The sequence below is a fragment of the Emydura macquarii genome, unplaced genomic scaffold, assembly GCF_026122565.2.
Source record: "Emydura macquarii macquarii isolate MOO-44397 ecotype Brisbane River unplaced genomic scaffold, CSIRO-AGI_Emac_v2 contig_67, whole genome shotgun sequence".
Taxonomy (NCBI): Eukaryota; Metazoa; Chordata; order Testudines; family Chelidae; genus Emydura; species Emydura macquarii.
In genome coordinates this window covers 4,177,372-4,202,829 of record NW_027130204.1, presented here as the reverse complement: position 1 = coordinate 4,202,829, position 25,458 = coordinate 4,177,372, and the positions used below count along the sequence as shown (strand labels likewise).

Below are 25,458 nucleotides of genomic sequence, written 5' to 3'. Positions count from 1 at the left end.
AGCCTCCATGTGCTAACAGGGATGAAATGGGCAAGGAGTGGGGATGGAGAGATCCCCGATAGGGAGATAATTTTGACAGGAAGGGTGGCAGGGAGACGGTCTGGCTAGGGTGATAGATGTCCCGATTGTACAGGGACAGTCACGATATTCAAGGCTTTGTCTTATATAGGCGCCTATTACCCCCCACCTCCTGTCCTGATTTTTCACACTTGCTATCTTGCCACCCTAGATCTGGCACGTCCTTTGCACTATCCTTTTTCCTGCAGAATCCCTGCCTCTGTTCAGGACCCAGGCCCTACTCTGACCACAGGGACAATGCTGTAGAGTGGGAGGAGCCGTGGCTTGGAGGTCAGTGTGTGGGGTAGGGAGGGGTCAGGGGGTGTCAGTGTATTGAAGGAGGGGAAGGGATGAGAGATGAGTGTGTGGATCAGGGAGGAGCTGTGATATCAGTGTGAGGTGCAGGGGGCAGGTCAGTGTGTGTGTGTGTATAGCAGGGAGGGACCAAGGAGGGCGGGGGTCAGTGTGCTGTGCTGGTGGAGTCAATGTGTAGGGTGGTGGAGCCAGGAAAGGGGCCGGGAAGGGGGAGAGTCACTGTGCAATGTGGGGGAGACGGGTACGTGTGCAAGGCTGGGTAAGGGGACCAGGTCAGGGAGGGGCTGGTTGGAGGGAGGGGAGTTAGTGTGCAGTGTGGAGGAAGGGAGGCTGGGCCAGAGAGAGGCTGATTGAGGGTCAGTGTTCAGGGCAGGGCAGTGTGCAGTGCCGTGCAGGTCTGGGTGGGGCAGTCAGTCAGTGTGCAGTGTGGGGCAGGTCAGTGTGCAGTATGGGGCAGGTCTGGGTGGGGCAGTCAGTCAGTGTGCAGTGTGGGGCAGGTCAGTGTGCAGTGTGGGGTAGGTCTGGGTGGGGTAGTCAGTCAGTGTGCAGTGTGGGGCAGGTCTGGGTGGGGCAGGCAGTCAGTGTGCAGTGTGGGGCAGGTCAGTGTGCAGTATGGGGCAGGTCTGGGTGGGGCAGGCAGTCAGTGTGGGGCAGTGAGGTCGGCAGGTCAGTGTGCAGTGCGAGCAGCGAGAGGTCTGGGCGGGGGGGGGGGGGGTGTCAGTGATTGCGGAGTGGGGCCGGCTGGGGGGTAGGCTCGGCTCGACTCGACCCGACCCCCTCGGTTTCCTGGGCGGGAGGCTGAGCTGAGTCAGGCGGGGCTGAGTCAGTCAGTCAGTCAGACTGAGCCGGGCGCTGCGCTGGCGGCTGGCACAGGGAGGAGCGCTCCGCGCCACATCGCTCCGCTCCGCACCGCACCGCGCGGGCAGCCAGCGAGCGAGCGAGCCATGGCCCGGCCCCAGACCCAGACCCTCGCCCTGCTGCTGGCGCTGTGCATAGCGCTGGGGCGCTGCGGTGAGTGCGCTCGCTGGCCGTTGCGGGCTCCGTCGGGGGACGGCAGCGGCGGGTGTCGAGGGACTCGGCAGCTCGGGCTGCATTTCCTGCCCGCCCGCTCCGATGGGGGTCGGGCCGGGCCGGGCCGGGCCGGGCCGGACCAGAGGGTGGAGGGGCCGGGTCTGGCCCGTGAGGGGACTGGCCGTCGGGGGCCGGACGGGAGGGCCGGACGGGCACGACAGGACGAGAGCAGGCCTGACCTGGGGCCATGTGCTGACCTCTCAGGGTGTGGGGCTGTGCCTGGTTCAGTCTCTTCCCCTGCAGGAGTTGGGGCGCGGGGTTGTGGGGCTGGGCGGGGAAAGCGGGTGTGGCTCTCCTCAGCGCCGGGCAGCTTGCGGGTGCTGAACAGTGCTGGTGTGTGGCTGTGGTGTTGGCAGCTGGCAAACTTTTCCTGAGGGGGAAAGGGCGATTATCGGACTGGTATATCCCAGCAGAACTGACTGGAATCCTTGGACAAAGCGGAGGTGCTTTTCTGCAGAGGGCTTTCTCCTTCCTACCTTTCCAAGCCACGATGGAATGTTCTTGCAAATTAATTTTTTTGGATCTTTTTATAATATAAAAGTTGCTGCCAGCCGTCTCTGTGATTTCACTGCTGATAACCTTTTCAGAAACACTTAGCTCCTGTAATTACTCCATTGTGCCAAACTGCCCACCAAGGATCAAAAGCCCCAAATACTTCACCCAGCTGCCAAAACCTCTGCCTTTGCCTGTCAACTTCGAAGGGCTTGTCTACTCTTCAGAGGGCACAGCTGAGATGCTGTGGTGCTGAGGACAGGGGTTCTCCCGTCACTGTAGTTAATCCACCTCCCAGAGAAGCGGTAGCTAGGTTGACGGAAGAATTCTTCTGTCAACCTAGTGCTGTCTACATGGGGATTTAGGGTGGTGTAACTACTCTGCTCAGGGGGTCTGAATTTTTCACACCCTTGTGCGACATAGTTATGCAGACTGGATTTTCTAGTGTAAACCAGGCCTCAGATGTCACTATAAAAATCTTTCTCATATTGAAAATTTAAAATATGTAGACTGCAAAAAATAAATTAACCTATCAAAATAACAGGGCTGCAGCACTGAGTTCATTATACATTTTCTCATTTATTCCGTTAAAATCCACCATTTTTTAGGCCTTGTGTACAGTAGCACTTATGCCAGCAAAACTTTTGTTGCCCAGGAAAAAACCACACCCCTGAGCGACATAAATTTTGCCAGCATAAGCACTTGTGTGGACAGCGCTATGCGTGGGAGATGCTCTCCTGCTGACATAGTTACTGTTGCTCATTTAGGTTGTTTTATTATGTTGGTGGGAGAGCTCTCTCCCGTCGACATAATGTGGCTACACAAGCGCTCTTACAGTGGCACAGCTTTAAGTTTTAAGTGTAAACTAACTCTTAGTGAAGTTGCTGCATAATTTCCAGTGGACTCAAATGAATTGGTGGCAATGTGACCACTATGCGAGACAGTTCTAAGGGCTTGTCTTCACACACAAATTCTGCTTTCTTAATTCAAACCATTTTTTAAGACATTTGTTAATTTGGTGCAAACCTCTTGTCTGAACACTTTAAAAAAGATGAAAGCCTGGCTCATGTTGGTCTAACAAGGAATCAATTTAAATTAATTTGATCCAAGCTAGATTTAAATTAAATCTAAATTGTCCATGCAGTGATTTCTATCTGCCTTAACTAAATCCATTTGGAACCACCTCTTTAGATAAACCAATGCAACTTTGTGTTCAGAGAAGGCCTAAGAAACCAAGCTGCTGCGTTCATCCCTAGTTGAAGTTTCCATGAGGCTCATCGCAATGACCCAACCTAAAGGGAAAAGAGGCCTGGATCATTGTAGCAAGATCTGCATCTGAAAGTAAATTAATAGATTCTCAGGGACCACTGTGATCATCTAGTCCAGTGGTTTACAACTTTTTTCGTTTTGTGGACCCCTAAAAATTTCAGATGGAGGTGCAGACCCCTTTTGAAATCTTAGAAATAGCCTGCAGACCCTGAGGGGTTTGTGGACCCCAGGTTGAAAACCACTGATCTTATCTGACCTCCTGTATAACAGACCAGAGAACTGCTCCCAAATAATTCCTTTTGAGCTAGAATATATCTTTACAAACAAAAATCCAGCCTTGATTTGAAAATTGCTAGTGATGGAGAATCCCTCACAACCTTGGTAAGTTGTTCCAATGGTTAATTACCCTCAGTGTTATGAATTTGTTTAGCTTCAACTTTTAGCCAGTTGCAGATGGATAAAAGCTTTTTGGGACTGCTGTTCCCTTGACTTCTAGATGCACCCAGGAGGCTGGAAGAAAAAGGGCAGGCTCCATCAGGCAATCACTATTTCTTCTGGTTGCTTCTTCCAGCCTTCAGGCATTAGCTCAACTGTGTCTGAGGTGAATCACTTAGCTCTCATCCAGCCCCATTTCTGCTAGGCCTGCATTGACTAGGCCAGATGAAATGGGACTATAAAGGTGGCTGAGCTCAGTTCACTGCAGCAGGCATAGTGAAACCATTTGCTGTATGCCGAGGCCCACCAGTGAGCTGTGCCATGGCCCGGGTGGTACCAGGGCTGAACAAATCCATTCAAGCCTGACCCATACTGGAGGGGTTTTTTGTCCATATCAAAGTGCAGCCCCTGTTCCTGGTGGCATAGCAGCAGCATGAGCAATGCTTTGGTTCTGCTTAGGAGGGCATTTCTATTCTAGAGGAGTGAGCGTGGGGGCCGAGAGGGAAGAGCTCCTGAGTTCTAATCGTAATTCTACCTCTGACTTGCTGGGCATCTTCACACAAGTCCTTTGCCTCCATATCTGCTCTGTAAAGTGGAGATCGATGGCAATATGGACCTTCCTCCAGGACGCAGTGTGCATCTTCTGTCATGCATGTGTCTCAAGCATTCTGAACTGGCCAAGTGCGAGCAACCACATGATCTTAGGCACATCTAACTTTCCACAGTTTCCTAGGGCAGATGGGCCCTCTGCAGAGAATGTCTAGCCCCCCAGCCATTTAACTTTAAGGGCTCTGAGTCTGCGCACACAGCTTCTCTGGCAGTATACGTGGTAATGGGCAGTTCTTATGATATCTCCGATGGATTGAGTTTATATCTGCCTGCCTGGGTCACCCAGTCATTCATTCATATAGCCAGGCTGGGTTATCTAGGTACCATCTACAGGCAGCTATTGGGGTTTGACCAAAAAGTGCTGCCAGTAGATGGCTCTCGTGTGTCCATCTGATCCAGCCCAGATGAGCTGCCGCTTTATAGAAAGTAGCTGCATCCTGCCAGCCAGAACTAAGCCGGCACCGGCAGTGAGATTATGACTCACATGTGGGAGGGGGTGGTGAGAAGAGTAGCTTTGTTTCTGGCTCAGGCATGAAATGCACTGTGGGGGAGGCTTGTTAAGGGCCAGCAGAAAGATATGGTCTGCTCTCCCTTTGCTGTTCACTGCACTGCGGGGATCCCAGTGCTCCTGCAAGGTGACTAACTAATAAGGCTAGCTGACATGGGGACCGTCAGCATCATGCAGTCGTCAAACCTGCCAATGTGGGTCATGCTGGCGAAATGGGTGAGCATTGGCCATCATGTGGCATTCCAGGTCTTAGAGTGTTGCCCAAGAGCTGGCAGGTTAGATTAGTTTCTAACAATAACGCCTGCTTCTAAGGCATTTTTCTCACTGTGTGACTTTCACAAACCAATTTATAAAGAAGAAAACTGGAAAAATAAATTGCATCATGAGCAGTCAGTCCTATGGACCCTGCTGTCCCTGGGGCCAGCTGTAGGTCTGGAAGCATGGACTATCAGATCACCAGTCAGATCTCTACTACTTGAGCTAAAGTAACAGTTGGTAACAATTTGTTATCCTCTATTTGGAGTAGCCACTGGTGCGGGGTGGGGGTACGACACACACTGTGCCTGGGAGTTATACAGCTTTTTGTTAGGTAACAGTAGATTCTTGGTGGTCAGGATTCCTGGCTGTGGTAGGGAAGTGTGGACTTAGCAGTTGGCTCAGTGGTTAACTAGCCAAGCACCTAGCTCTGGCACGTTTATTCTGAAAGGCAGTATGGCTGAGTGATGGCTGTGTCGTGTTAAAGCCCTGAGTTCTATACTCAACTCTGCCAGATGTTATCTTGTGTAGTCCTTTAGTTAAATTATTTGCAAAATGGGTGGGGAAAGGGAGGGGAAGATGCTCAACTTGCCTTCTAGTGTAGGGTGTGATGCTTTGGGCAGCAATTAAGGGTTATGAACTGCACAGACCTATAAGTGTAGTGGGCTGGCTCGCTGTATTCCACTCCCCTCCCCCAACACTTCCTTTCTTGGTGAATCAGAGGGCCTGATTCAGCTTAAATGCAAAGCATCCCACAAAATTCACAACAAAGCATTGCCAGCCTCAAACATTAAAAAATCATGAGTCAGGCCCCAAAAAAGCCATGAGATATTTAAAAAAAAAAAAAATTTGGGTTGCTGGGTATCTGCCTTCTACTTTCTGAACATTTGGGGGTTGCATTTTCAAGCTTTGATTTTTAGTCAAGAAGCTAGAAACTTGGCTTCTTAACAAAATAAAATGAAAGCTGAGGTTATGCTATAATCACTTTGTGTCATACCCAGAGTACAGACTAATGAGTAGCTGTGTTACCTCTGCCCTCTGATCTGGGGTGCCCTTTACACTGCTTTGCTGCTGTAACCTCCCACCTGGACTGCTCACAAGGAGCCTCCAGCAAGCTAGTCACCCCCAGCTACGTCTGTGTGTGTGTGCTGCAGCCAACCAGTCAGACCTTGGTTATATTGCAGGGTGACCTCACCATACCCTCACGTCTAGATTTTCCTCTAGAAATGTACGTCTAGTACTTCCCAGCCCTCCCTCTAGACAATACAAATTCATATAAAGTTCATCATTTTATTAATGGAAATGATATGCACACATCTTATTATCTCAATGGAATTTCCCAAACACTTTAGTTTAAACACACTGGATTAGAAAAAACAATAAAATAAGTTTATTAGCTACAAAGAGAAGATTTTAAGTGAGTACATGTAATGAGGCATACACGGGTACAAGAAAAATGAAGATAAAACACAACTAGTGCCTAATTAACAACCTATGTTAAATTAAAAGCAAAGTTTTTCTCACCACATGCTCTTCTGGTTAATGGCTCTTCCTTTGTCCTGGCTTGTGCAGTGAATCGATGGACAGAGAGGGAGGAGGAGGGCCTTTGAGGTGTTTGTCCCACATTTTTACAGTGTCAGTCCTCTCCTTGGAAAACATTTCCAGCTGAGATTCAGGAGACAGAGAGTCTACAGGAAAGGATGTTCTCTGTTGCTCGTCCTCACCTGTTTGAACATCCTTCATTTCCCTTCCTTCTTGATGACTCTCTTTATTGCTTAAATGCAACTTAAGCAGAGCAAATGTTCCTTTGTTTGAGACAGATCTGCTTGCCAATCTCTGTTTGGAACATGTGTTAAGATCACCATACTGTGGAATCTATAATGTTACATTTGCAATGTTGCCACACAGATTTCATCAGTACAATGCTGGCCAGCATATTATGAATTTTCAGATGTTCCTTTACAAGACATTGTACAAAGATTATTGCAATGGTGTGTAGTCTTGGAGCCTGCAAATATTTTTTCACTTAGTTTAAGACTTTCATTCTCTTTTGTAAAGCTTGTCCTGGCCTTATTCACTTGGGGAGACCATCTGGTAAATGCTTTGTGGCCAATGAGTGCAGAATGCGGGACAGGGAAGTTGCAAGTGCATCTTTGGCATTTCACTGCTGCCTGCTAGTGCATTGGGCACATGGCGGATGTTACGTGCTTTGTGTATACTGTAAAGAAGCAACAGAACATCAGCCAACAATGAGCTTTGAGGGCAATATGGAGGGGCAGGCAGCTAGAAAGCCAGCCTAGCTCTGTTCCTGTCTCTGGGGTCAGAAACAAACCTTCATGCGGTTACAGAGCACAACTTTTCTATCACCCTGTAACATTGTGGAGCACCGGACCCCTCTAAGGAACTCTGTAGAAAGCCCTGACCCTTTGAATGTCTTTACAGGTGTCTTTGCCAGTCCATCGGAGAAACTTGCACATGTGGTCCAATATGAAAGAGTGACACCTCGCAGAGTTCCTGCAGCTCCTGGGAAAAGAGACCTTTCTGCTCAACTCGTAAGTATCTGTCACCTCTGAAATACCAGGGAACATTAGAAGCCCAGCACCAAGAACCCCCGACTCCGAGGCAGTTGAACTATAGCCTGGTGGCAGCCCCCAGATTAGCCATGCTCAGTTCTGGCTTTCCCAGACAGTGAGCAGGCAGACTGACTTGTGTTTTAGATTAAGCAAAATTAACAAAATATGGGAAAACTAAAGTAAAGTCTCTCTGAGAGTGCACACTGTGAAATAGGGAATAGGCCACCTCAGTGCCACCTTGCAGAACAGCAACTGCCTCTACAAACAGTCAACCAAATGGAAAGGTGCAGAACAGAATCACAACACTAACGTACTGTAGCTGTCTATGCCCCCAATCACCAGAGTATCTGAGCACTTCATAATCTTCAATGCCTTTATCCTCACAGCCCTTTGGAAGTGAATTGACTTGCCCAGTGTGACACTGGAAGAGTGTGGCAAAGCCAGGCTTTGAATTCAGGTCTCCAGAGTTCCATGGCAGCAATCTATCCTCTGGGCCTTCCTTCCCTTCCAAACAGTATACTCAGAATATACCCAAATCACTGGAGAATGCCCCAGGAGATGCACGCTGGTTCAGAGAAAGGAATGTTCTCCCTCTTGATCTGCCTGGCAGGCACCCTGAGTGCACAGTTAGCAAAGACCCAGGCTCAGAGTCTTAGTTCCTTTAACATGAGAACCTTACAGGATGAATGACATGAGCTAGTGTGAACTTTCTGCATCATCTTCATCTAAATGAGGGCGCTCTTCAGAGACCAATCAAAGCAGCCCTCTTTTTGTGTTTGAGATCAAAATTAGCATCACTAGTGGTAGAATGAAATCTGTGTCCAGAAACTGTGTCCAGAAATTTGGCATCGGCTAAAGAGGAGTGGAATCACCTTTAAAGAACGTGGATTGCCATGGTGGAAGAGGTTTGTGGATGATGCAGATGGGGAAAACCAAAGGAGAGGAGTGGTGGGGGACCATCAGAGTGCAGGTAGCAATCCAAAACAAGAAAATGGTGCATGGAGAAAAAGAAACGAATCCATCGAGTGTAAATGAAAGCAAATACAAAGAAGTAACGGGAGCTGCCAAGTGAGCCATGGCAAAGGGCCCAAGAGAGTGCCCTAAACAATTTATACGCTGAGCTTGTAAAGGACCCGCAGCTGGCTGGCAAAAAATTCAGTAGCATTGAAAAAATGAGACACACAAGGAAGGAGGATGGTAATGTGACATCATTTGTAAATGGAGCTCAGAGGAGACTGCTAATAACATCCAAACAAGTGAAGGAGAGGTGAAAATGATACTTTGAGAATTTCTTAAATGAGGCAAACCCCTTTAGGGAGCCTTGCTAACATATCATCCTGATATGGAGCCTGACATAACAGAGGAGGGAGTGGAAATACAGTCCAGGAGATGAAGACCAATAAGCAGAGGGACCTGATCAAGTGACAGCAGGCCTGATGAAAAGCTTGGGCAAGAGAGGCATGAAATGGATGACCAAAGTGGTTGAAGCCATATGGCAAGATAAGAGATTTCCTGAAGACTGGTGCAAGTTGATCCTGGTACCAATACCTAAGAAGGGAACCATCTAGCAATGTGGAGCTGTCGAGGGACAAAACAGTGGTTACATGGGATGAAGATACTGGATTGTATTCTGGATGCTAGAATTAGAAGAATTGTGGAAACCCTCAAGAACAGTTTGGCTTTAGGAAAGGATGAGGGCCAGGGATTCCATGTTTGTAATTTGGCAAGGGATGGAGAAGCAGCTCAAGCACCAGCAGGATACCATCTTATAGACCTAGAAAAGGCCTATGATAAAATGGATAGAAGGATGCTCACACCAGCGCTGAAGAAATATGGTGCGTTCAAGGATTTAATAACTATGGCACATGCTTGATATAGATTACCTAAAACAGTGATCCGAATGTGTTTTGGAACAAGTTCCTCTGAAGTGGAAGTTGGACTTCACCAGGGGTTGGTCCTCAGTCCGCTGCTGTTTTAGCTTATTGATGGATTACGTCAGCAAGAAGATCCCAGTGGGAAAAGGTGAGAAGCTGCTATATACAGATGACATAGCAATAAGGGCCTCTTCAAAAGAAGACCTAGAGAAAATAGTAAACCCATGCTATAATTAGCTAAGCTGGCATCTGATGAAAATGAGCTTGACTAAGACTGAGGTCATGTGGGTCAGTAGAGAAGCCACAGGGAAACTGGACGTAGAGCTTAGTGAAGTAAACTAAACTAGACCGACCAGTTCAATTACCTTGGCAGTTGGTTTACGGAAAATGGCAAGCTTGAACACAAGCTACAGTCCAGACTGGGGAGTGCTGGAAAAGTGTGGAATAACATCTCAAGGATTGTGTATAACAAGCATCTGCCACTGAGTCTGAAAGCCCAATTGTGGAGAACAAAGGTGTGCCCCGTAATGCTGTATGGTGCAGAAGCATGGCCAAAATAGAGACACCGAGTTCAATGCCTACACGCATTTGAGATGAGATGTATTCATGTCAGAAGAGGAGTTACACAAAGAGAGAGATTTCAGAAGGGAAGTTTTAGGGTGGAAGTCAGAGTTCGTGATGTGGCTGACAAAATTCAGTAACCAGGACTTTGCTAGTTCAGATATGGGCAGAGGATGAATGAGAGGACCTGGTGAAGATAGCATGGTAGGAAAGAGATCCTGAGGAAGTGATGAATGGATTGCATCAAAGAAGATGGTAAGCAGATAATGCCACCGCCAATAGGCAAAGATGGCAGATGCTTTCATGATGACCCAACACTAGTTGATGGGATAAAGGGAAGAAATGACTAAATGGAATCTCTGCAAGCAGGAGGGAATAAGTGTTGCCATCTCTCATGATTTAGTACATGTCTTGTGGTACTTGGTGTTTTCTTAAAGTCTCAGCACCTGGAGTTATGTGAAGCTGAAATTCTCCCACATTTCATTTTGTAAAAAAAGTCAGATTCTAGTCCTTGAGGTTGTGGAGAAAAGCAAGAAAACATGAACCCAAATGGCTCAGAAAAAAGAAGCCCAAAAAAAAGAATCCACATTTTATTATTTTGAAAAAAATCTCATGCTTTTCAAGCCAGTCTTATGTTTGTTGTGGTTTGACTCATGGTTTTTGAATGTTTAGAGTCAGCAAGGCTAGATTTGTGATGTTAATCTAATGGCAGCTTCTTGACTGCATTTTAGTCTTTTAAAATCCAGAAAGCACTGGGAATCGTATCTTAAAAGCACAAACATTAGCACCCAAGAAGACCTAGGCATTATGTCAATTTTGAGACATAAATTGCCTAGGAAATTCTTGGTACAGCATGTTCACTTGTGATTCAAACCTTTTCAGATAAAATAGCTTCAAAAATTCTTCCCAAAGGCATCTGTTTTCTTTGCTCCAGAAACCTAAACTCGTCCATGAGATAAACATTCTCTAGTCTATTTAGAGACACCATCTGTGCTGTGCACATTGAAAATTTTCCTCTTTTCTTTCTTTGAGTGTTGGTACCAAAGGGAAGAGATCACATGTAATGGTGCATCCATCTGTTATATATCTGTAAGACATGCATACAGCGAGAGAATGCAATCCATGTTGGAATGAGGTGGGCAGGATGTGAGGTCTATCTTCACGTGTTTAGAATGGCCAGATGATGAGTGGTGAAGCTGGCTCACACTGTCCACTCAGCCATTTCCCCCAGACTGTTTCTAACATCCCAAACCTGATATCTTAAAAAAAAAAAAAAAAAAAATCAACCTGCCATCAACATTCTTCTTTCCTTCTGCCTTAAAGGTGGAATCTTCTCTCCTCTCCCCCCCCCATAACACTTACCTTAGGGGTCACTGCTCTAACCAGGCCATATTGCTACAGCTGTGATCAGCAGGGGCATCTGAGCTGGATCCCCTCATTTTAAGAAATGGGGTGGCTTGCAGGGGATTCTATATGGATTAAGAAAAAAAACCACCCACAGCAGTGAGTTTCAGGCAGCAGCTGAGGATCTCTTTTGTAGGGGCACTGTACAGCAGAGGAGGTGGGGGCAGGGTTAAGGTGCATGGACACCAGTGATGTTGGCTGCTCTCCACCAGCACAAGTGAGGGTGTTCCTGAGACTACTTTAACTTGTGCCAGAGGGTGGTTTGGCCCCCAGATCAAGGGGGCAGAAAGGTTGTGTAAATTCCCACCCCCTGCACTGGCTCTGGCGGATCTAGTCCAGTGTACTCTGTACAGCCCCATAGTCCCTTTCACACCAGGTGAAGAAATTACCAAATATCCTCCCACCACCCTGACCTGCTGTTGCACATCATGTTTTCCCAAAGCATTGAAGGCCCTGGTTGGTGTTTGGCTATGATTCACCTTTCGCTGATACTGATGTTAACTCCTGAAGTTCCTGCTGACTCACCGGGGTAAGAGGGATTCCAAGGGTCCAGCCCCCAGTGCCTGAGACTCCCTGTCCCAGGTTTCTGCCTGTCTTGAACTTCAGGCTGAGTCCTGCATTCCTGGCCCTGCCCTGGCTCACTCAACAGGCCCTGGAGTGAGCAGGAGTTTAACCGCAGTCAAGGCTGAGTCCTCTCTCCCCACATTCTGAGTCAGGCTTTCAGCATTTGAAACTCTTGAAAAGCCCTCTGAAAGTAGGTGCTTGCAGAAAGCTTTATCTGGCCTTTTAAACTGCCATGCAGTTCTTGTGGTTTCTCAGAAAGACGATCACTGTTCTTTCTTTCCCATCCAGCCTGCAGTCACAGTCTCTTTCAGGTGGCTTTTTTGCAGATCTGCATTTCTCAGGGATTGTTTTCTGTCTCTGAAAGTGCCAGCAAAAACAAAGCATCATTTTGTTGGCGGACACTAAAAGAGACAGTAACGTTCATCCAAGAAGAATTTATCACAAAGCCCTGTAGACAGTTCCTGCGTCTCCGGCTTAGGCATCATGTTTGTTTAGGTGACAGCATCTCTCAGAGAAGTACTTTGCTGCAGAGCCCCTCACTTCCCAGGCCTGCACTTGAGTGGCAGAGCAACACTCACAGCATTTTACTCAGAAAGCAAAGGTGCTTTTTTTAATCAGAAATGGATTTTTCATTCCTAGAATGAGACCAAAGTGAAAATACAAGGCAGTGGAATTAGAGCAGCTGACTCACAAAGAAAATCATGCTTCCTGTCCCAGCTGGATCTTACTCTGATGCAGAGATACTTTCCATATAACTCCAGCCTCCATCTGATTGCAGCTTCCCAGTACTTTCCTGGGGGAAATCCCTGACTCTCATTGTCATTTATACCATCACTTCCAATGGAGAAGCCAAACTCCCCATCTGGGAGCAAACCCCAGCAAATAAAAGGCTGCTGATTTGCCTTGTGGTGCCCAAGGAGTTCACCTTGCCACTTCCTCCAGCCATGGCTTCCATCTGGGAAGAGCCTGAGCCAGTGACTCTGCTATGAGATGCTGACTCGCCTGTTTAGCTGCCATTAATCCCGGAGGGAGGCCTCCACACTTCCAAGGGTCCAATTACTCATTTGTATTACTGTGCAGATGAGGATCTCAAAGCAATTTGCAACAGCAGCCAAGTCTCACAGTACTTGCCATTGGTAGGTGGAGGTGTCCCCATCTTACACATGGGGGAACTGAAGCAGTGAGCTGTGGTGACTTGCCCACCGTCATACAACAAGTCATTGATACAGGCAGGAAAAGAACCCAGGAGTCCTGACTCCTGGTCCCTTGCTTTAACTCCTAGATACATATCCTTTCACCTGTGGGGCTGCTGTAAACTCCACCCTCTGGCACTATAAGCCAATTGGGAACTGGTGGAGCACAGCACACTGTGGCCATAACTTCTCCCCTGTGCCCTGCTATATTCCCTGCACCCCAGTCAGGAGAGGGTGTGACCCAGTGGCCTGCAACACCATTGCTGAGGGCTTCTCAGGTGGCCAGGTTTGTCTGCTTTCCAGCTTGTTTGCATCACAGGTGAGCTACCCAAGAAGCATGGCCCAGTATGTTCACTCATGTAGTTGGCCTAGCTGTCTGTTTATTGTCCCTTTTACTGCACTCACCTACACCTATATACACCTGGGAGTTGGAGGGGTATCCAGAAACTGATTGGCAAGGATCTGTTTCAGTAGGTGAAAAGGTGCTGTGTCTTCAGCGCTACAGGAGCTTGTAGGAATAAAGAATGACTGGAAACAGGGTTTATTTCTTCAGGCCAAGTGGCTTCAGTATGATTTCCTGACCATCTTCTTTTGAGTTCAGACAGGAAGAGAAGTTGATTCTCACACAATGAGGCTGTGTGTTAGGTCAGTCAAAGATAAGGAAGCCTTTGCTAGGAAAAGCATTAGTGAGTCAGGGGTGAGTTATCAGGGGACTCTGTGGTTCTTGATTTTGAGTAAATGATCAATTCAATGCCAAAAAAGGCATTTTGATGAGCAGTAAGATTTTTATTCCTTGTGCAACAGCTCGTGGCCTTGTGCCAGAGATGAACACTGAGTCTTAGTTTAATCTTAGTTTACTCATCTTTAGAGTTCTCAAAGCACATTGGGTTTTGCAAACTGAGAACATTTCTCTGCTGATGTAGTTGGCTGCTGGTTTCCACTCGTTGCACTATGTCTGTAATGGATAAATTGGCAGTAAGCATGTATAGCTTGGTTTCCAGAGGTGCTGAGCACCCCAAATCAGTGGGCGCTGTAGGTGCACAGCACCTTTGAGAGCAGGGCAGAACTATGTCAATAGAATATTTCAACAAAATCCACATGTGACTAGAGGAACATTGAAAGGGCTGGAGTGGATAAGTCTGAGGTCCCACATGACTGAATGTCTCAGGCATGTCTGCACAGCACCCAGGATAGAAATCTTCTAATTCATACTTCTTTAGCCTGATGACCACAGGTTTCTGTTGTTATTTTACATAGAACACATACCCGGACCACATTCTCTACAGTGTCCATGCAGAAGGGAGGGACTACGTTCTCCGTCTGGAAAAGAACAAGTAAGTGTGCAGTGGCTAGTGTGGCTTGCAGGGTTCCCTAGTAAAAGTACTGTCCCATTAGGTTTCAAATCTAGCTTTCTCCCCAGACCACCTTATGTAGATTGTGCATGGAACATTGCAGGGCATAAAGCTAGAGGAGAGCTAACAGTTGGGAGCTCTAGCTGAACCTTTTGAATTTCAGATGCGACTTGGATCCCTGGATTGACACTGGCAATGATCTAGGCAATGATTGACCTGCAATGATTTAGGTCCAGATCCAAAACAAGAAGAAGCTTATTTTCCATTTCTTACTCAGCACCATCAGATATGAACCTAAACTCTTGCTCTTATTCAGCCCAAGACCCAAGCCCATTGCCTGACTGTGTACGTTTTTATTCTGTTCCCATCACAATGGTCTAACTCTTATTTAGCCTCAAATACCATCTCCTCAGCCCATCAAACTTAGGAGAAACAATTGCTCAAATTGCTTTGAGCTCCGTATGAGATGTGATTAGAGTAGCATTGCTGCCTCCCCTGGAATACAGTGGATGGTCTCAACTGCTGGACCCATTTGTCTCAACCTCCATTCTTAAGGAGGAAAGGGTCAGTCTCCCCCTACTGTTCCTTTATGCCGTGTAGCTCATTAAAAGAGCAGTGCGTGCACAAGTTTACAGACTGATGGCAGGGGAACAAAATTTTGATATCCATGGATCTGTTCTGATCTGGCTGCCCCTCCAGCATTTAGGCAGGTGAAACCAGTCCCAGACCATCTGCTTGCCCTGGCCCTTTTGCTCCATTGGAAGGATTTGGTCTTCTTGTAGCCTGTTGTGCAGTAAATGATGGTGGTGATTATCTGGGTGACAGTGGACCCCTCCCAAGCACTGGCTGCAGGACAGAGAATTGGGCACTTGCTTACAAACCATTCAGCAGATAGAACATAAATGGCAGCTACTGTTCCATGCTCCCAAGAGAGGCACTAACAGCTTCCTCTATGGAGGCTATACAGGATCCTGCCTCTCCCTCCCCCTGTGTAGGGTGCATCAGAAGTGCAAGAATGTGGATCTATGGACGGGATTTTCTGGCGGGTGCTCAAGCAGTGATGTGATGCCAGTTCCAGCTTGTTTTCCTCCTTTGTTGGCTCCAGTGACTGCGCTGAGTGCAGGGTCGGGGCTGCTGACTTCAGTGGTGCCCACTGGTGTGAGTCAGACAGTTGAGGCAGGATTTGGCCTGAGTGGTACAGAATACTGGTGCTCCCTCCTGCACCATGTGGATGTCTGTCCTAGGAGCTATAGGTGGCCTTGTGAGTCCTCAGTGCTAATGTCCATCTTTCTTTTTCCCAGGGGACTGATTGGGGAGCATTACACTGAAACCTATTACTCAGAGAACGGCACTGAGATCTCTGAGAGGCCAGACACTCAGGTATGAATCCAAGTGCTGTGCTGTGCTGTGCGATCTGATGCATGTTTTCTAGAGGAGACATGTTGGGGCCGGGAAATTGTGCTGTCTCTTAGGACTCCCAAGACAAACTCACTAGATCCTGTGGTGTCTCCCCCAGTCATTTTCATAGCCAAGTGAGACATCTTGTTTGATGCTTCTCATTTCCTGGATGCTATGTTGTGGGTGCCTGAGATGCTATTAGTCAGGTATGAAGCTGAGGATGCTCAGGGCCTTGTGGTAAGCGCTTCCTCTTTACTGCTGGATGACAAGCTGGGGCTCTGAGCAGAGATGTTTCCAGGATGGACTGAGCTGTTCATATGATCGTGAGATGTTTGGGAAATTGACACTCACCTTCTCCTTCATACACCCAGGGGCACGTAAGATCAGTCTAGTGGGCAGTCACCCTACTGCCTCCCATGTGCCTGCCTGCCCTTCACCTGTACAGTGCTGAGCTCATTGCTGGGGTCCACAACGGGTCCTTGCTAAAGGCTGCAAAAGCCGAGGTTGTCTGTGGGAGAGGGCCTGCAGGCTGCCTGATGCTGATTTGTCCACTTTCCTCCCCACCAGCCGGCAATTTGGCTTTGGGTCTTTCATAGAGCCATAGACCATAAGGCTGGAAGGGACCCTTATGATCCAATCTTATCTGTATAACACAGGTCAGAGACCCTCCACCAGGGACTCCTGTATTGAGTCTGGGAGCTTCTGGCTGAGCCAGACCATAACATTACTTTGCCCTTCTCTGGCAAAGATCTCAAAGCACCAAGGAATGCCGCACATCCCCCGAGAGAAAGACCAATGATTTTGTCAAGCCATGTCACAGCTAGGGAGCCTGAGGCTCAGAGAGCACACAAGTATGACTCATTGACAGAGCCAGCAGCAGAACCCAGTTCCCTAGACACCCACTGTAACCACTCACCACTAGGCCATGCTTCTTTTTTAGTACATGAGTTGGCTTCCCATTATAGAAATGGTCCTACAGAGATTAGCGGTGAACTGGCTTTCAGCGGTGAGTGGGCAGAGCAGCCCTCAGGAGCATGAGGTTTGACTGGTGTTGGCTAATTAGCCTTCCCTGCCCTGCTGGTGTTCTGGGCTAACAGTGTTAGCTAATGTTTCCAAAATGCTCTGTAAACTCTGTTAGTGGGCAAATGCTGACCCTGGCACACAGCTCAGCAGACCCCCTGGGCTCTACATGATGGGCTGCAACACCAGCCCTTCATTGGGAGTGCTGTCAATAATTTAGCCCCAGCAAAGGAGATCGTTGGGAAGGTCTAGTCCTCAGCCTACAGAGCTGTCTCACAGCTCCCCATGACCAGGGCAACTGAGAGGTAGCACAGACCCCCGGAGGCCCTCCAGATTTCAGCTAAGCTTTGCGGTGCCTTGCAGTGACTCTCATTCTGGGCCACACTGCTTCTCCTTAGCAGCTGTTGCACAGTGGAGATAGGGGTCAGTGTATGGGGAGTACCTAATTTGAATTCATTGCCTTCCCTCCTTCAGCAGCTTTGCAGATGCCCAGAGTGGAAAGGCAAGGGTCCCTCCCTCCCCATGCCTCACCATCCTGACCCACATGCCTGCTGTAGCTCCAAACCTGTTCTGCGGAGCAGAAGATAGAGAGGAACTATAGAGGCTCCTGCGCCTCCTCCTCCTCCCTGGCCTGCTGTGGGTGCGACTCCCACGCTGTTCCTTGGATGCTTCTGCTTTCCAGGATCTGTATCTTGTTAGTGAATTTTCTTCTTCTGTAAGTGTGCCCCATGTGGTGCTGATTGGCTTTTGACTTCTGCTTTCTCTGCTGCAGGATCACTGCTTTTATCACGGTCATATTCACGGGCACAGTGATTCAGCGGCAAGCATCAGTACCTGCAGTGGACTCAGGTATGATCTTTAACTGATGCAGGGTACGCAGAGGGGAAGGAGCATCAGCACCCAAACGTGTAAAGCAGAAAGCACAAGGGTGCCTGATTGTGTCTTGCCCCACACTTGTCATTTTCAGTAGTACAGACTGGGTGTAAAATGCTGCTATTCTGATCTAATAGCATTTTACACCTGTTTGGCAGTAGTGTAAATGACTAGACACTGTGCAGGCCAGCAGAGAACCAGCCCCAATATGTGTCACTGTGTCAGAAAAACAGTGTAGCTATGGTTTGTTTACAGGATATATTGGGTACATTGTGCAGTACAGTGATTTCACAATAAATTGGTGTACTTCCACCAGTGTTGCCAATCTCACGACTTTTACGGCAAACCTTTTGACATTTGGTGTTTCTATAAAGCCCCACCCACTGAGGTGAGGTGACGTAGGATGGAATTTTACATTTCAATTAGGAAAAAAAAGTCAGTTTGCTCCTGGTTGTGGAGGACAGCTTGAAAATGTGACCCCTGATGGCTCAAAAAACAAAAGGCAGATACAATGAATGAAATTTTATTTTTAAAATCTCATTATTTTTGTGGCCTGAGTCATAGATTCTAGGCCAGAAAGGACCACTGTGATGATCTACCCTGACTTCCTGTGTCACACAGGCCAGAAAACTTCCCCAAAATAATTTCTAGAACAAATATTTTAGAAAAAACATCCAATTTTGATTTAAAAATTGTCCATGATGGAGAATCCATCATAACCCAGGGTAAATTGTTCCAATGATTAATTACTCTCACCATTAAAAATGTATGCCTTATTTCCCATCTGAATTTGTCTCGCTTCAACTTCTAGCCATTGGTTCTTGTTATACCTTTCTCTGCTAGATTAAAGAGCCCATAATTAAATATTTGTTCCCCATGTGTAGGTACTTATAGACTGTAATCAAGTCATCCCTTAACTTTCTCTTTCTTAAACCAAATAGATTTTGCTCCTTGGGCTATTACTATAAAGCATGTTTTCTAATCTTTTAATCCTTTTCATGGCACTTCTCTGAACTCTCTCCGATTTATCAACATCCTTCTTGAATTGTGGGCACCAGAAATAGACACAGTATTCTAGCAGTGGCCAAATACAGATAGAGCGATAGAGTAGGTTCCTCTGAATTATCAAGGGAAGGGGTTCTATTCAACTTACTTCTTGATACCTAAAAAGAAGGGCGGGTGGAGACCAATCCTGGATCTCCATGCCTCAGTTGCTTCATCCGCAAACCCAAGTTTCATATGGTCACTTTAGCAGCTCTCATATCGTCGCTAGACAAAGGCCTATGGTTTATAGCTCTCAATATGCAGGATGCCTATTTTCACATAGACATCCACTCAACCCCCAAGCGATTCTTGTGGTTCATGGTAGGCCTACAGCACTTTCAGTACAGGGTCCTACCATTTGGACTCACCACTGCTCCCAGGGTCTTCCCCAAAATTTTCTCTATTGTAGCAGCCCACCTCAAGCATTATGGGGTTCTTATATTCCCCTATCCTGACAACTGGCTACTAGCAGCGTGATCCAGAGATGAAACTTAGATCTTGACCTCCATGTTGCTCAGACTCTCTTCTTCCCTAGGAGTCAGCACCAATGTTGAAAAATCAACTTTGATTCCCATATAGTCCCTAGATTTCATAGGGGCCTCCATCAACTCAGCCACAGCAGGAGTTTACCTACTAAGGGATAGATTTCAGACTCTGCAGGAACTCGTCATCCGAGTAGTCAACAGTCCATCTGTCCCGGTCAGGACTTGCCTATCCCTCCTTGGCCACTTAGCAGCCTGCATGTACGTCACTGCCTTCACTCGCCTCCACTTTTGCTGTCTACAGATGTGGCTCCAGAGAGTTTACTCACTCATGCGGCATGCTATGGACCTTATACTGATGATGCCCCCCTGCTCCCTTCCCCCACCGCGAGGTGCTCTCTTGCCTCCAATGGTGGACAGACCCATGACAGGTGTAGGGATTCCTCTCCTCTCATCCTCCTCAGACAGGATGATCATCACAGACGCATCCCTTGCAGGAGGAGGAGTGCACATGGGAGACCACGTGATGCAAGGGACATGAACTCCTCAGGAATCCAGGATGCACATCAACATTCTGGAACTCTGAATGGTATGGAGACTGTCAAGCATTTTTCCATCCAGTTTGCTCCCATCATGTTCTCATTATGTTGGACAACACCACCACCATTACATCGACAAACCAGGGGACATGAGGTCGACTGCTCTGTGTGAGGAGGGGGTAAATCTATGGGATTGGTGCATTGCCCACAAGATCCTGTTATTGGCAGTCTATCTTCCAGGGACTCAGAACGTGATTGCAGACTCACTCAGCAGAAGATTCGTGGCCGATCATGAGTGGGAACTCCGTGACCCCGTAGTAAACGACATCTTCATCCGGTGGGGGACTCTGATCAGATACCTCTTTGCCTCCCATACCAACAACAAATGTAGCACAAACTGCTCCTGGGGGGCGTTGGTATCCACTCTCAAGGTGATGCTCTTGTACTCCGCTGGTTGGACTAGGTCAACTATGCCTTATTCTCCTACCACTCCTGCCACAAGCATTCTGCAAGATCAGGTGGGAGAAAGCTACAGTCATTCTGATCGCCCCAGTCTGGCCAAGACAATTCTGGTTTCCCAACCTTCTCCATAAACCTCTTCCCCACTTCCCATCTCCACTTCTCCCGAGCTGCTGACAGAACCCAACGGCAGGATCAGACATCCTGATCGGCAGACACTTCACCTCATAGTTTGGTATTTGGATGGGCATCTTCTCTAGAACAGGAGTGTTTATCGGAAGTGCAAGATATCCTCTTGAGCAGCAGGAAAGGGTCCACTAGCTGTTCCTACTGGGCCAAGAGGAAATGTTTCACTTCCTGGGCCCAACGAAAAGGGCTTTCCCCAGAGAAAGTGGAGATTCCCCTTCTTTTGGATTACTTCTTGTCCTTGAAGATGTTGGGGCTTGCCCTCAACTCTCTTAAGGTCCGCATAGCAGCAGTCAGTGCCTTCCACCTTCCCGTGGAAGGACACTTCGTATTTACACATCCATTGACTACTAGGTTTTGGAAAGGCCTTCTCAGAACTTTCCCACCCATGCAACCTACTGCTCCCCAGTGAGACCGCAACCTCATTCTATCGGCACTAATGAAAAAGCCCTTTGAACCATTGGCTTCACACTCTTCGTGCCTCCTTTCCATTGAAGTCACCTTCCTTGTGTCTATCACTTTGGTGAGAAGGGTAGGTGAGCTTGGGGCCATGATGGCTGACCCCCACTTTCACCACTTTCCATAAGGACAAAGTCTCCCTGCGCATATATCCCATGTTTCTACCAAAGGTCATATCTCAGTTGCATCTCAACCAACCCATACGCCTGTCTGCTTTCTTTCCAAAGCCTCGCATCTCGCCAGAGGAACAATGACTTCACTCTCTCAGTGTCTGCCGAGCCTTGGCATTCTACCTGCAGAGGATGAGACCGATCAGGAAGTTTCCTAGATTGTGTATTGCGATAGCTGAGAGAGTTATGGGGCAAGCAATCTCCACACAGAGAATCTCCAACTGGATTTTGGAGTACATTACACTCTTATCAGTTGCTGGGACTGCCTCCACCCCTTGGGGTGAGAGGCCATCCCACAAGAATCGAGGTGTCAATGGCCACCCTCCATGATGTACTGCTTCCAGACGTATGTAGGGCAGCCATGTGGAGTTCGGTATATACCTTTCCTGCACATTACACCTGAGTGCAGAACTCTGCAATGGATGCGTCATGTGGCACGGCTGTTCTCTGCTCAATCATTCCATCCTCATCCTCATACCCTCCTCTGAATTACGTACTGTTCGTTACTCACTCCCTGTGGAATACAATAGGGACCATCACTCAGAGAAGAAGAGGAGGTTACTTATCTGTAACTGGAGGTTCTTAGAGATGTATGGTCTCCGTCTGTATTCTATTCCCCACCCTCCTTCTCCGCTGCTGCGGAATTGTTCGATTTGTGGTGGAGAAGGAACAGGAGATGCAGTTGGTCCATCCTGCCCTCTATCACCTCAGATGAAACCATGAGGTGCAGCAAGGGTGCATGCATAGGCCAACCGACACTGCTACTTTCAAATTCTCCAATTCCAGGCTCATGGTGCATATGTGTAAACCTTCAATGGAATACAGATAGGGACCACATATCTTGAAGAACCTCCAGACGCAGATATGTAACCCCTCTTCCAGGCCTCTGATCCTTCTTGTCACCCTTCTCTGAATCCCCTCTATTTCTGCAGTATCTTTTTTTTGAGGTCAGGTCACCAGTACTTCACACACTATCCATATAGGGCCACCCCATTGATTGATTATAATGGCATTGTTACATTCCATATTATTTGCCATCCCATTCCATATGCATTCCTCACATCTTTGCTTTTTTGACTGCAGCTGTACATTGAACAGAGGTTTTCATTGAGCTGTCTACAGGTCTCTTTCCTGAATTGGTACAGTTAGTTTAGAGCCCTGTAAGGTGTATGAATAATTCAAAATTTCCCCTCTGATGTTCATTACTTTGCAGTTATCATCATTGAATTTCATCTGCCATTGCATTGCCCATTCCCCTGGCTTGGTTAGGTCTCTCTGAAGTTCCTCACAGTCCTCACTGATACTAACTAACCTAAATAACTTTGTGTCATCCACAAATTTTGCTACTTCACTGATCATCCTCCCTTCCAGATCTACAATAAATATATTAAATAACATTAAAACTCTTACAGGGCCTTAGGACATCATACTGTTAACCTTTTGCCATGATGAAAATTGACTATTAGAGCAGAGTGGTAGCTCTATTATTAAAATTGAGAGTTATTTACTGTTTGAAAAATAACAGTTCTAAGTGTTCTAAAATCCACTTGCTGTCTCAGATTGTCTAAAATTTGCTGTGACTCATGGGAGAGTGGAATAGGGTTAGTATCCAAATTTGTATATTGTGGGACCACCCACATGGGGTTCCCAATATACAGCCCCCTTAAAAGTCATGTGTTTACAAAATCACTTGATTCCTACACATTTATTTTTCACACAGTTGAGGCTCTCTCAACCTCCCTACATTGGTATTACCTGGTTGGGATTTATTTCAGCTAGTGCATGGCACCCACTGCTTCTTTTGAAGCAGTATTTCAAAAGTTATTGACAGTTACGTTTGGAACTCTAGCTCCGCTTGAGCTAAACTGATTCTCCAAATTGAGTGAGATGCATACGTACAGCAAGTCTAGAGCTGTTTAGCAAGCCAAAGGCTTTCCAGACAGTCTGTCACAGTGAATAGATGATTCAAAGTGAGATGCTGTGGCCCTTTAGCCTGAGCAGCACCCATGTGTTATCCATACTGCAGGGACTCCTTTTGGAAGTTTTCCTCTGACACCAAAATTTTAGGTGTGAGAGTGATATTGCATGCAGACTCATTTTACTGTAGAAGTATTGCCAAGGAAATTAGCATTAATTAATCAGAGGGAAGATGAAAGATACCTTGAAAGATAATGGAGCAAATAATTAAGCAATCAATTTGCAAACACCTAGAAGATAATAAGGTGATAAGTAACAGTCAGCATGGATTTATCAACAACAAATCGTGTCAAACCAACCAGATAGCTTTCTTTGACAGGGTAACAAGCATTGTGGATAAGGCAGAAGTGGTAGATGTGGTATATCTTGACTTTAGTAAGGCTTTTGGTACTGTCTTGCATGACCGTCTCATAAACAAACTAGGGAAATACAATCTAGATGGAGCTATTATAAGGTGGGTACATAACTGATTGGTAAACCGTTCCCAGAGAGTAGTTATCATAGTTAAGCTGGAAGGGCATATCAAGTGGGGTCCCACAAGGATCAGTTCTGGGTCTGGTTCTGTTCAATATCTTCATCTGTGATTTAGATAATGACATAGAGAGTACACTTATAAAGTTTGTGGCCAATACTGAACTGGGAGGGGTTGCAAGTTCTTTGGAGGATAGGATTAAAACTCAAAATGATCTGAACAAACTGGAGAAATGGTCTGAAGTAAATAGGATGAAATTCAATAAAGACAAATGCAAAGTACTCTACTTAGGAAAGAACAATCAGTTGCACACATACAACATGGGAAATAACTACCTAGCAAGGAGTATTGCAGAAAGGAATCTGGGGGTCATAGTGGATCAAAAGTTAAATGTGAGTCAACAGTGCAACACTTTTGCAAAAAAAAAAAAAAAAAGCAAACGTCATTCTGGGATGTATTAACAGAAGTGTTGTAAGCAAGACACGAGAAGTAATTCTTCTGCTGTACTCCATGCTGATCAGGCCTCAACTAGAATCTTGAGTCCAGTTCTGGGTATCACATTTCAGGAAAGATGTAGACAAATTGGAGAAAGTCCAGCAAAGAGCAACAAAAATGATTAAAGGTCTAGAAAATATGACCTGTAAGAGAAAATTGAAAAAATTCAGTTTGTTTAGTTTGGAGAAGAGAAGACTGAGGGGTACATGGTAACGGTTTTCAAGTACATAGAAGGCTATTACAAGGAAGAGGGAGGAAAAATTGTTCTTGTTAACCTCTGAGGATAGGACAAGAAGCAGTGTGCTTAAACTGCAGCAAGGGTGGTTTAGGTTGGTGATTAGGAAGAAATTCCTAAATTTCAGGATAGTTAAGCACTGGAATAAATTGCCTTAGGGAGGTTGTGGAATCTCCATCATTGGAGATTTTTAAGAGCAGGTTAAACAAACACTTGTCAGGGATGCTTTCGATAATACTCCTAGGATTCTATGAAAGACTAATAAGTAGTTAGGGTAATATAATCATGACTCATGTTCCTCCTCTGATTCCTGAGAAATGGGACTGAGTGTGATTAAAGGAAAGCAAGTTGCGGGGCCATTTGGTCAAATGGTTCCTGATACACAGATGCTCCTCCCATCAACATGAACTTGTGATGGGGTCCTCAGGGTGCAACCTGGACTGTGGGACTGCTGAGCCCTCTGTCCCATCAACCTAGCTTGCCTCTTACACTGTGATGCTGATGTCAAACTATAAACCTCAGACAGACCACTTACACAGACATCCACAGGCAGGGACACACCCAACTGAGTTTCATGAATCAACCACTCTGTCCTGGTGGTCATCCTCTACCAAGTGACCAGTGAAGAGACATTCATGTACTCCCATTATTCTTTCCCAAGTTTCTTCCTCTGGGCCCTCCTCTAAGGCACTCTCTCTATGCTCTCTAAAGTGGGACCATCCCCTGTTCAGCTGCAAAGGGCTCACAGCTAAGAGCCTGGACAGTTTTCTCACTGACAGGCACCCAACCCCCTTCCCTTCCTGAATAGGTATTGTCTTCTGAGAATCCCTTTCTTAGGTGCCTAACTCTCCCCAGGCATTGTATGAGGAGCCTGGGCTTAATGGAAGGCTGAGAATTCCATGAGGAAGCAGGGTGCCCAGGGCGAGGCATTGCAATGCTTAAGTATCTTTGTGAATTTGGCCCCCAAGTTTCCAAAAAAAGTAGTTTCTGCTACAAACCCTTGATAAATGAGGGATCATCCTCAAGGGGCTGCTGGCCTGTCCTCCCAGCCCAGGAAGGATTAATGCCATGCCCAGAAGATTCTGTGTAGGCCCTTTCTTCAGGGCCCCAGTTATTG

At 46.8% G+C, this 25,458-nt stretch overlaps 1 protein-coding gene across 1 annotated transcript in view; it reads left to right on the top strand.

Moving 5' to 3' along the window:
* Positions 1–1,273: 1,273 nt before the first annotated feature.
* The window catches only part of ADAM8 (ADAM metallopeptidase domain 8), a 91,457-nt gene continuing 67,272 nt past the window's right edge, over positions 1,274–25,458 (top strand). The window contains exons 1-5 of the mRNA XM_067538635.1: positions 1,274–1,383; positions 7,454–7,563; positions 14,438–14,514; positions 15,834–15,912; positions 17,723–17,799. Coding sequence (XP_067394736.1) covers positions 1,317–1,383; positions 7,454–7,563; positions 14,438–14,514; positions 15,834–15,912; positions 17,723–17,799 — 410 coding nt within the window. The 5' untranslated portion in view covers positions 1,274–1,316. The remainder of the gene's footprint in view (positions 1,384–7,453; positions 7,564–14,437; positions 14,515–15,833; positions 15,913–17,722; positions 17,800–25,458) is intronic.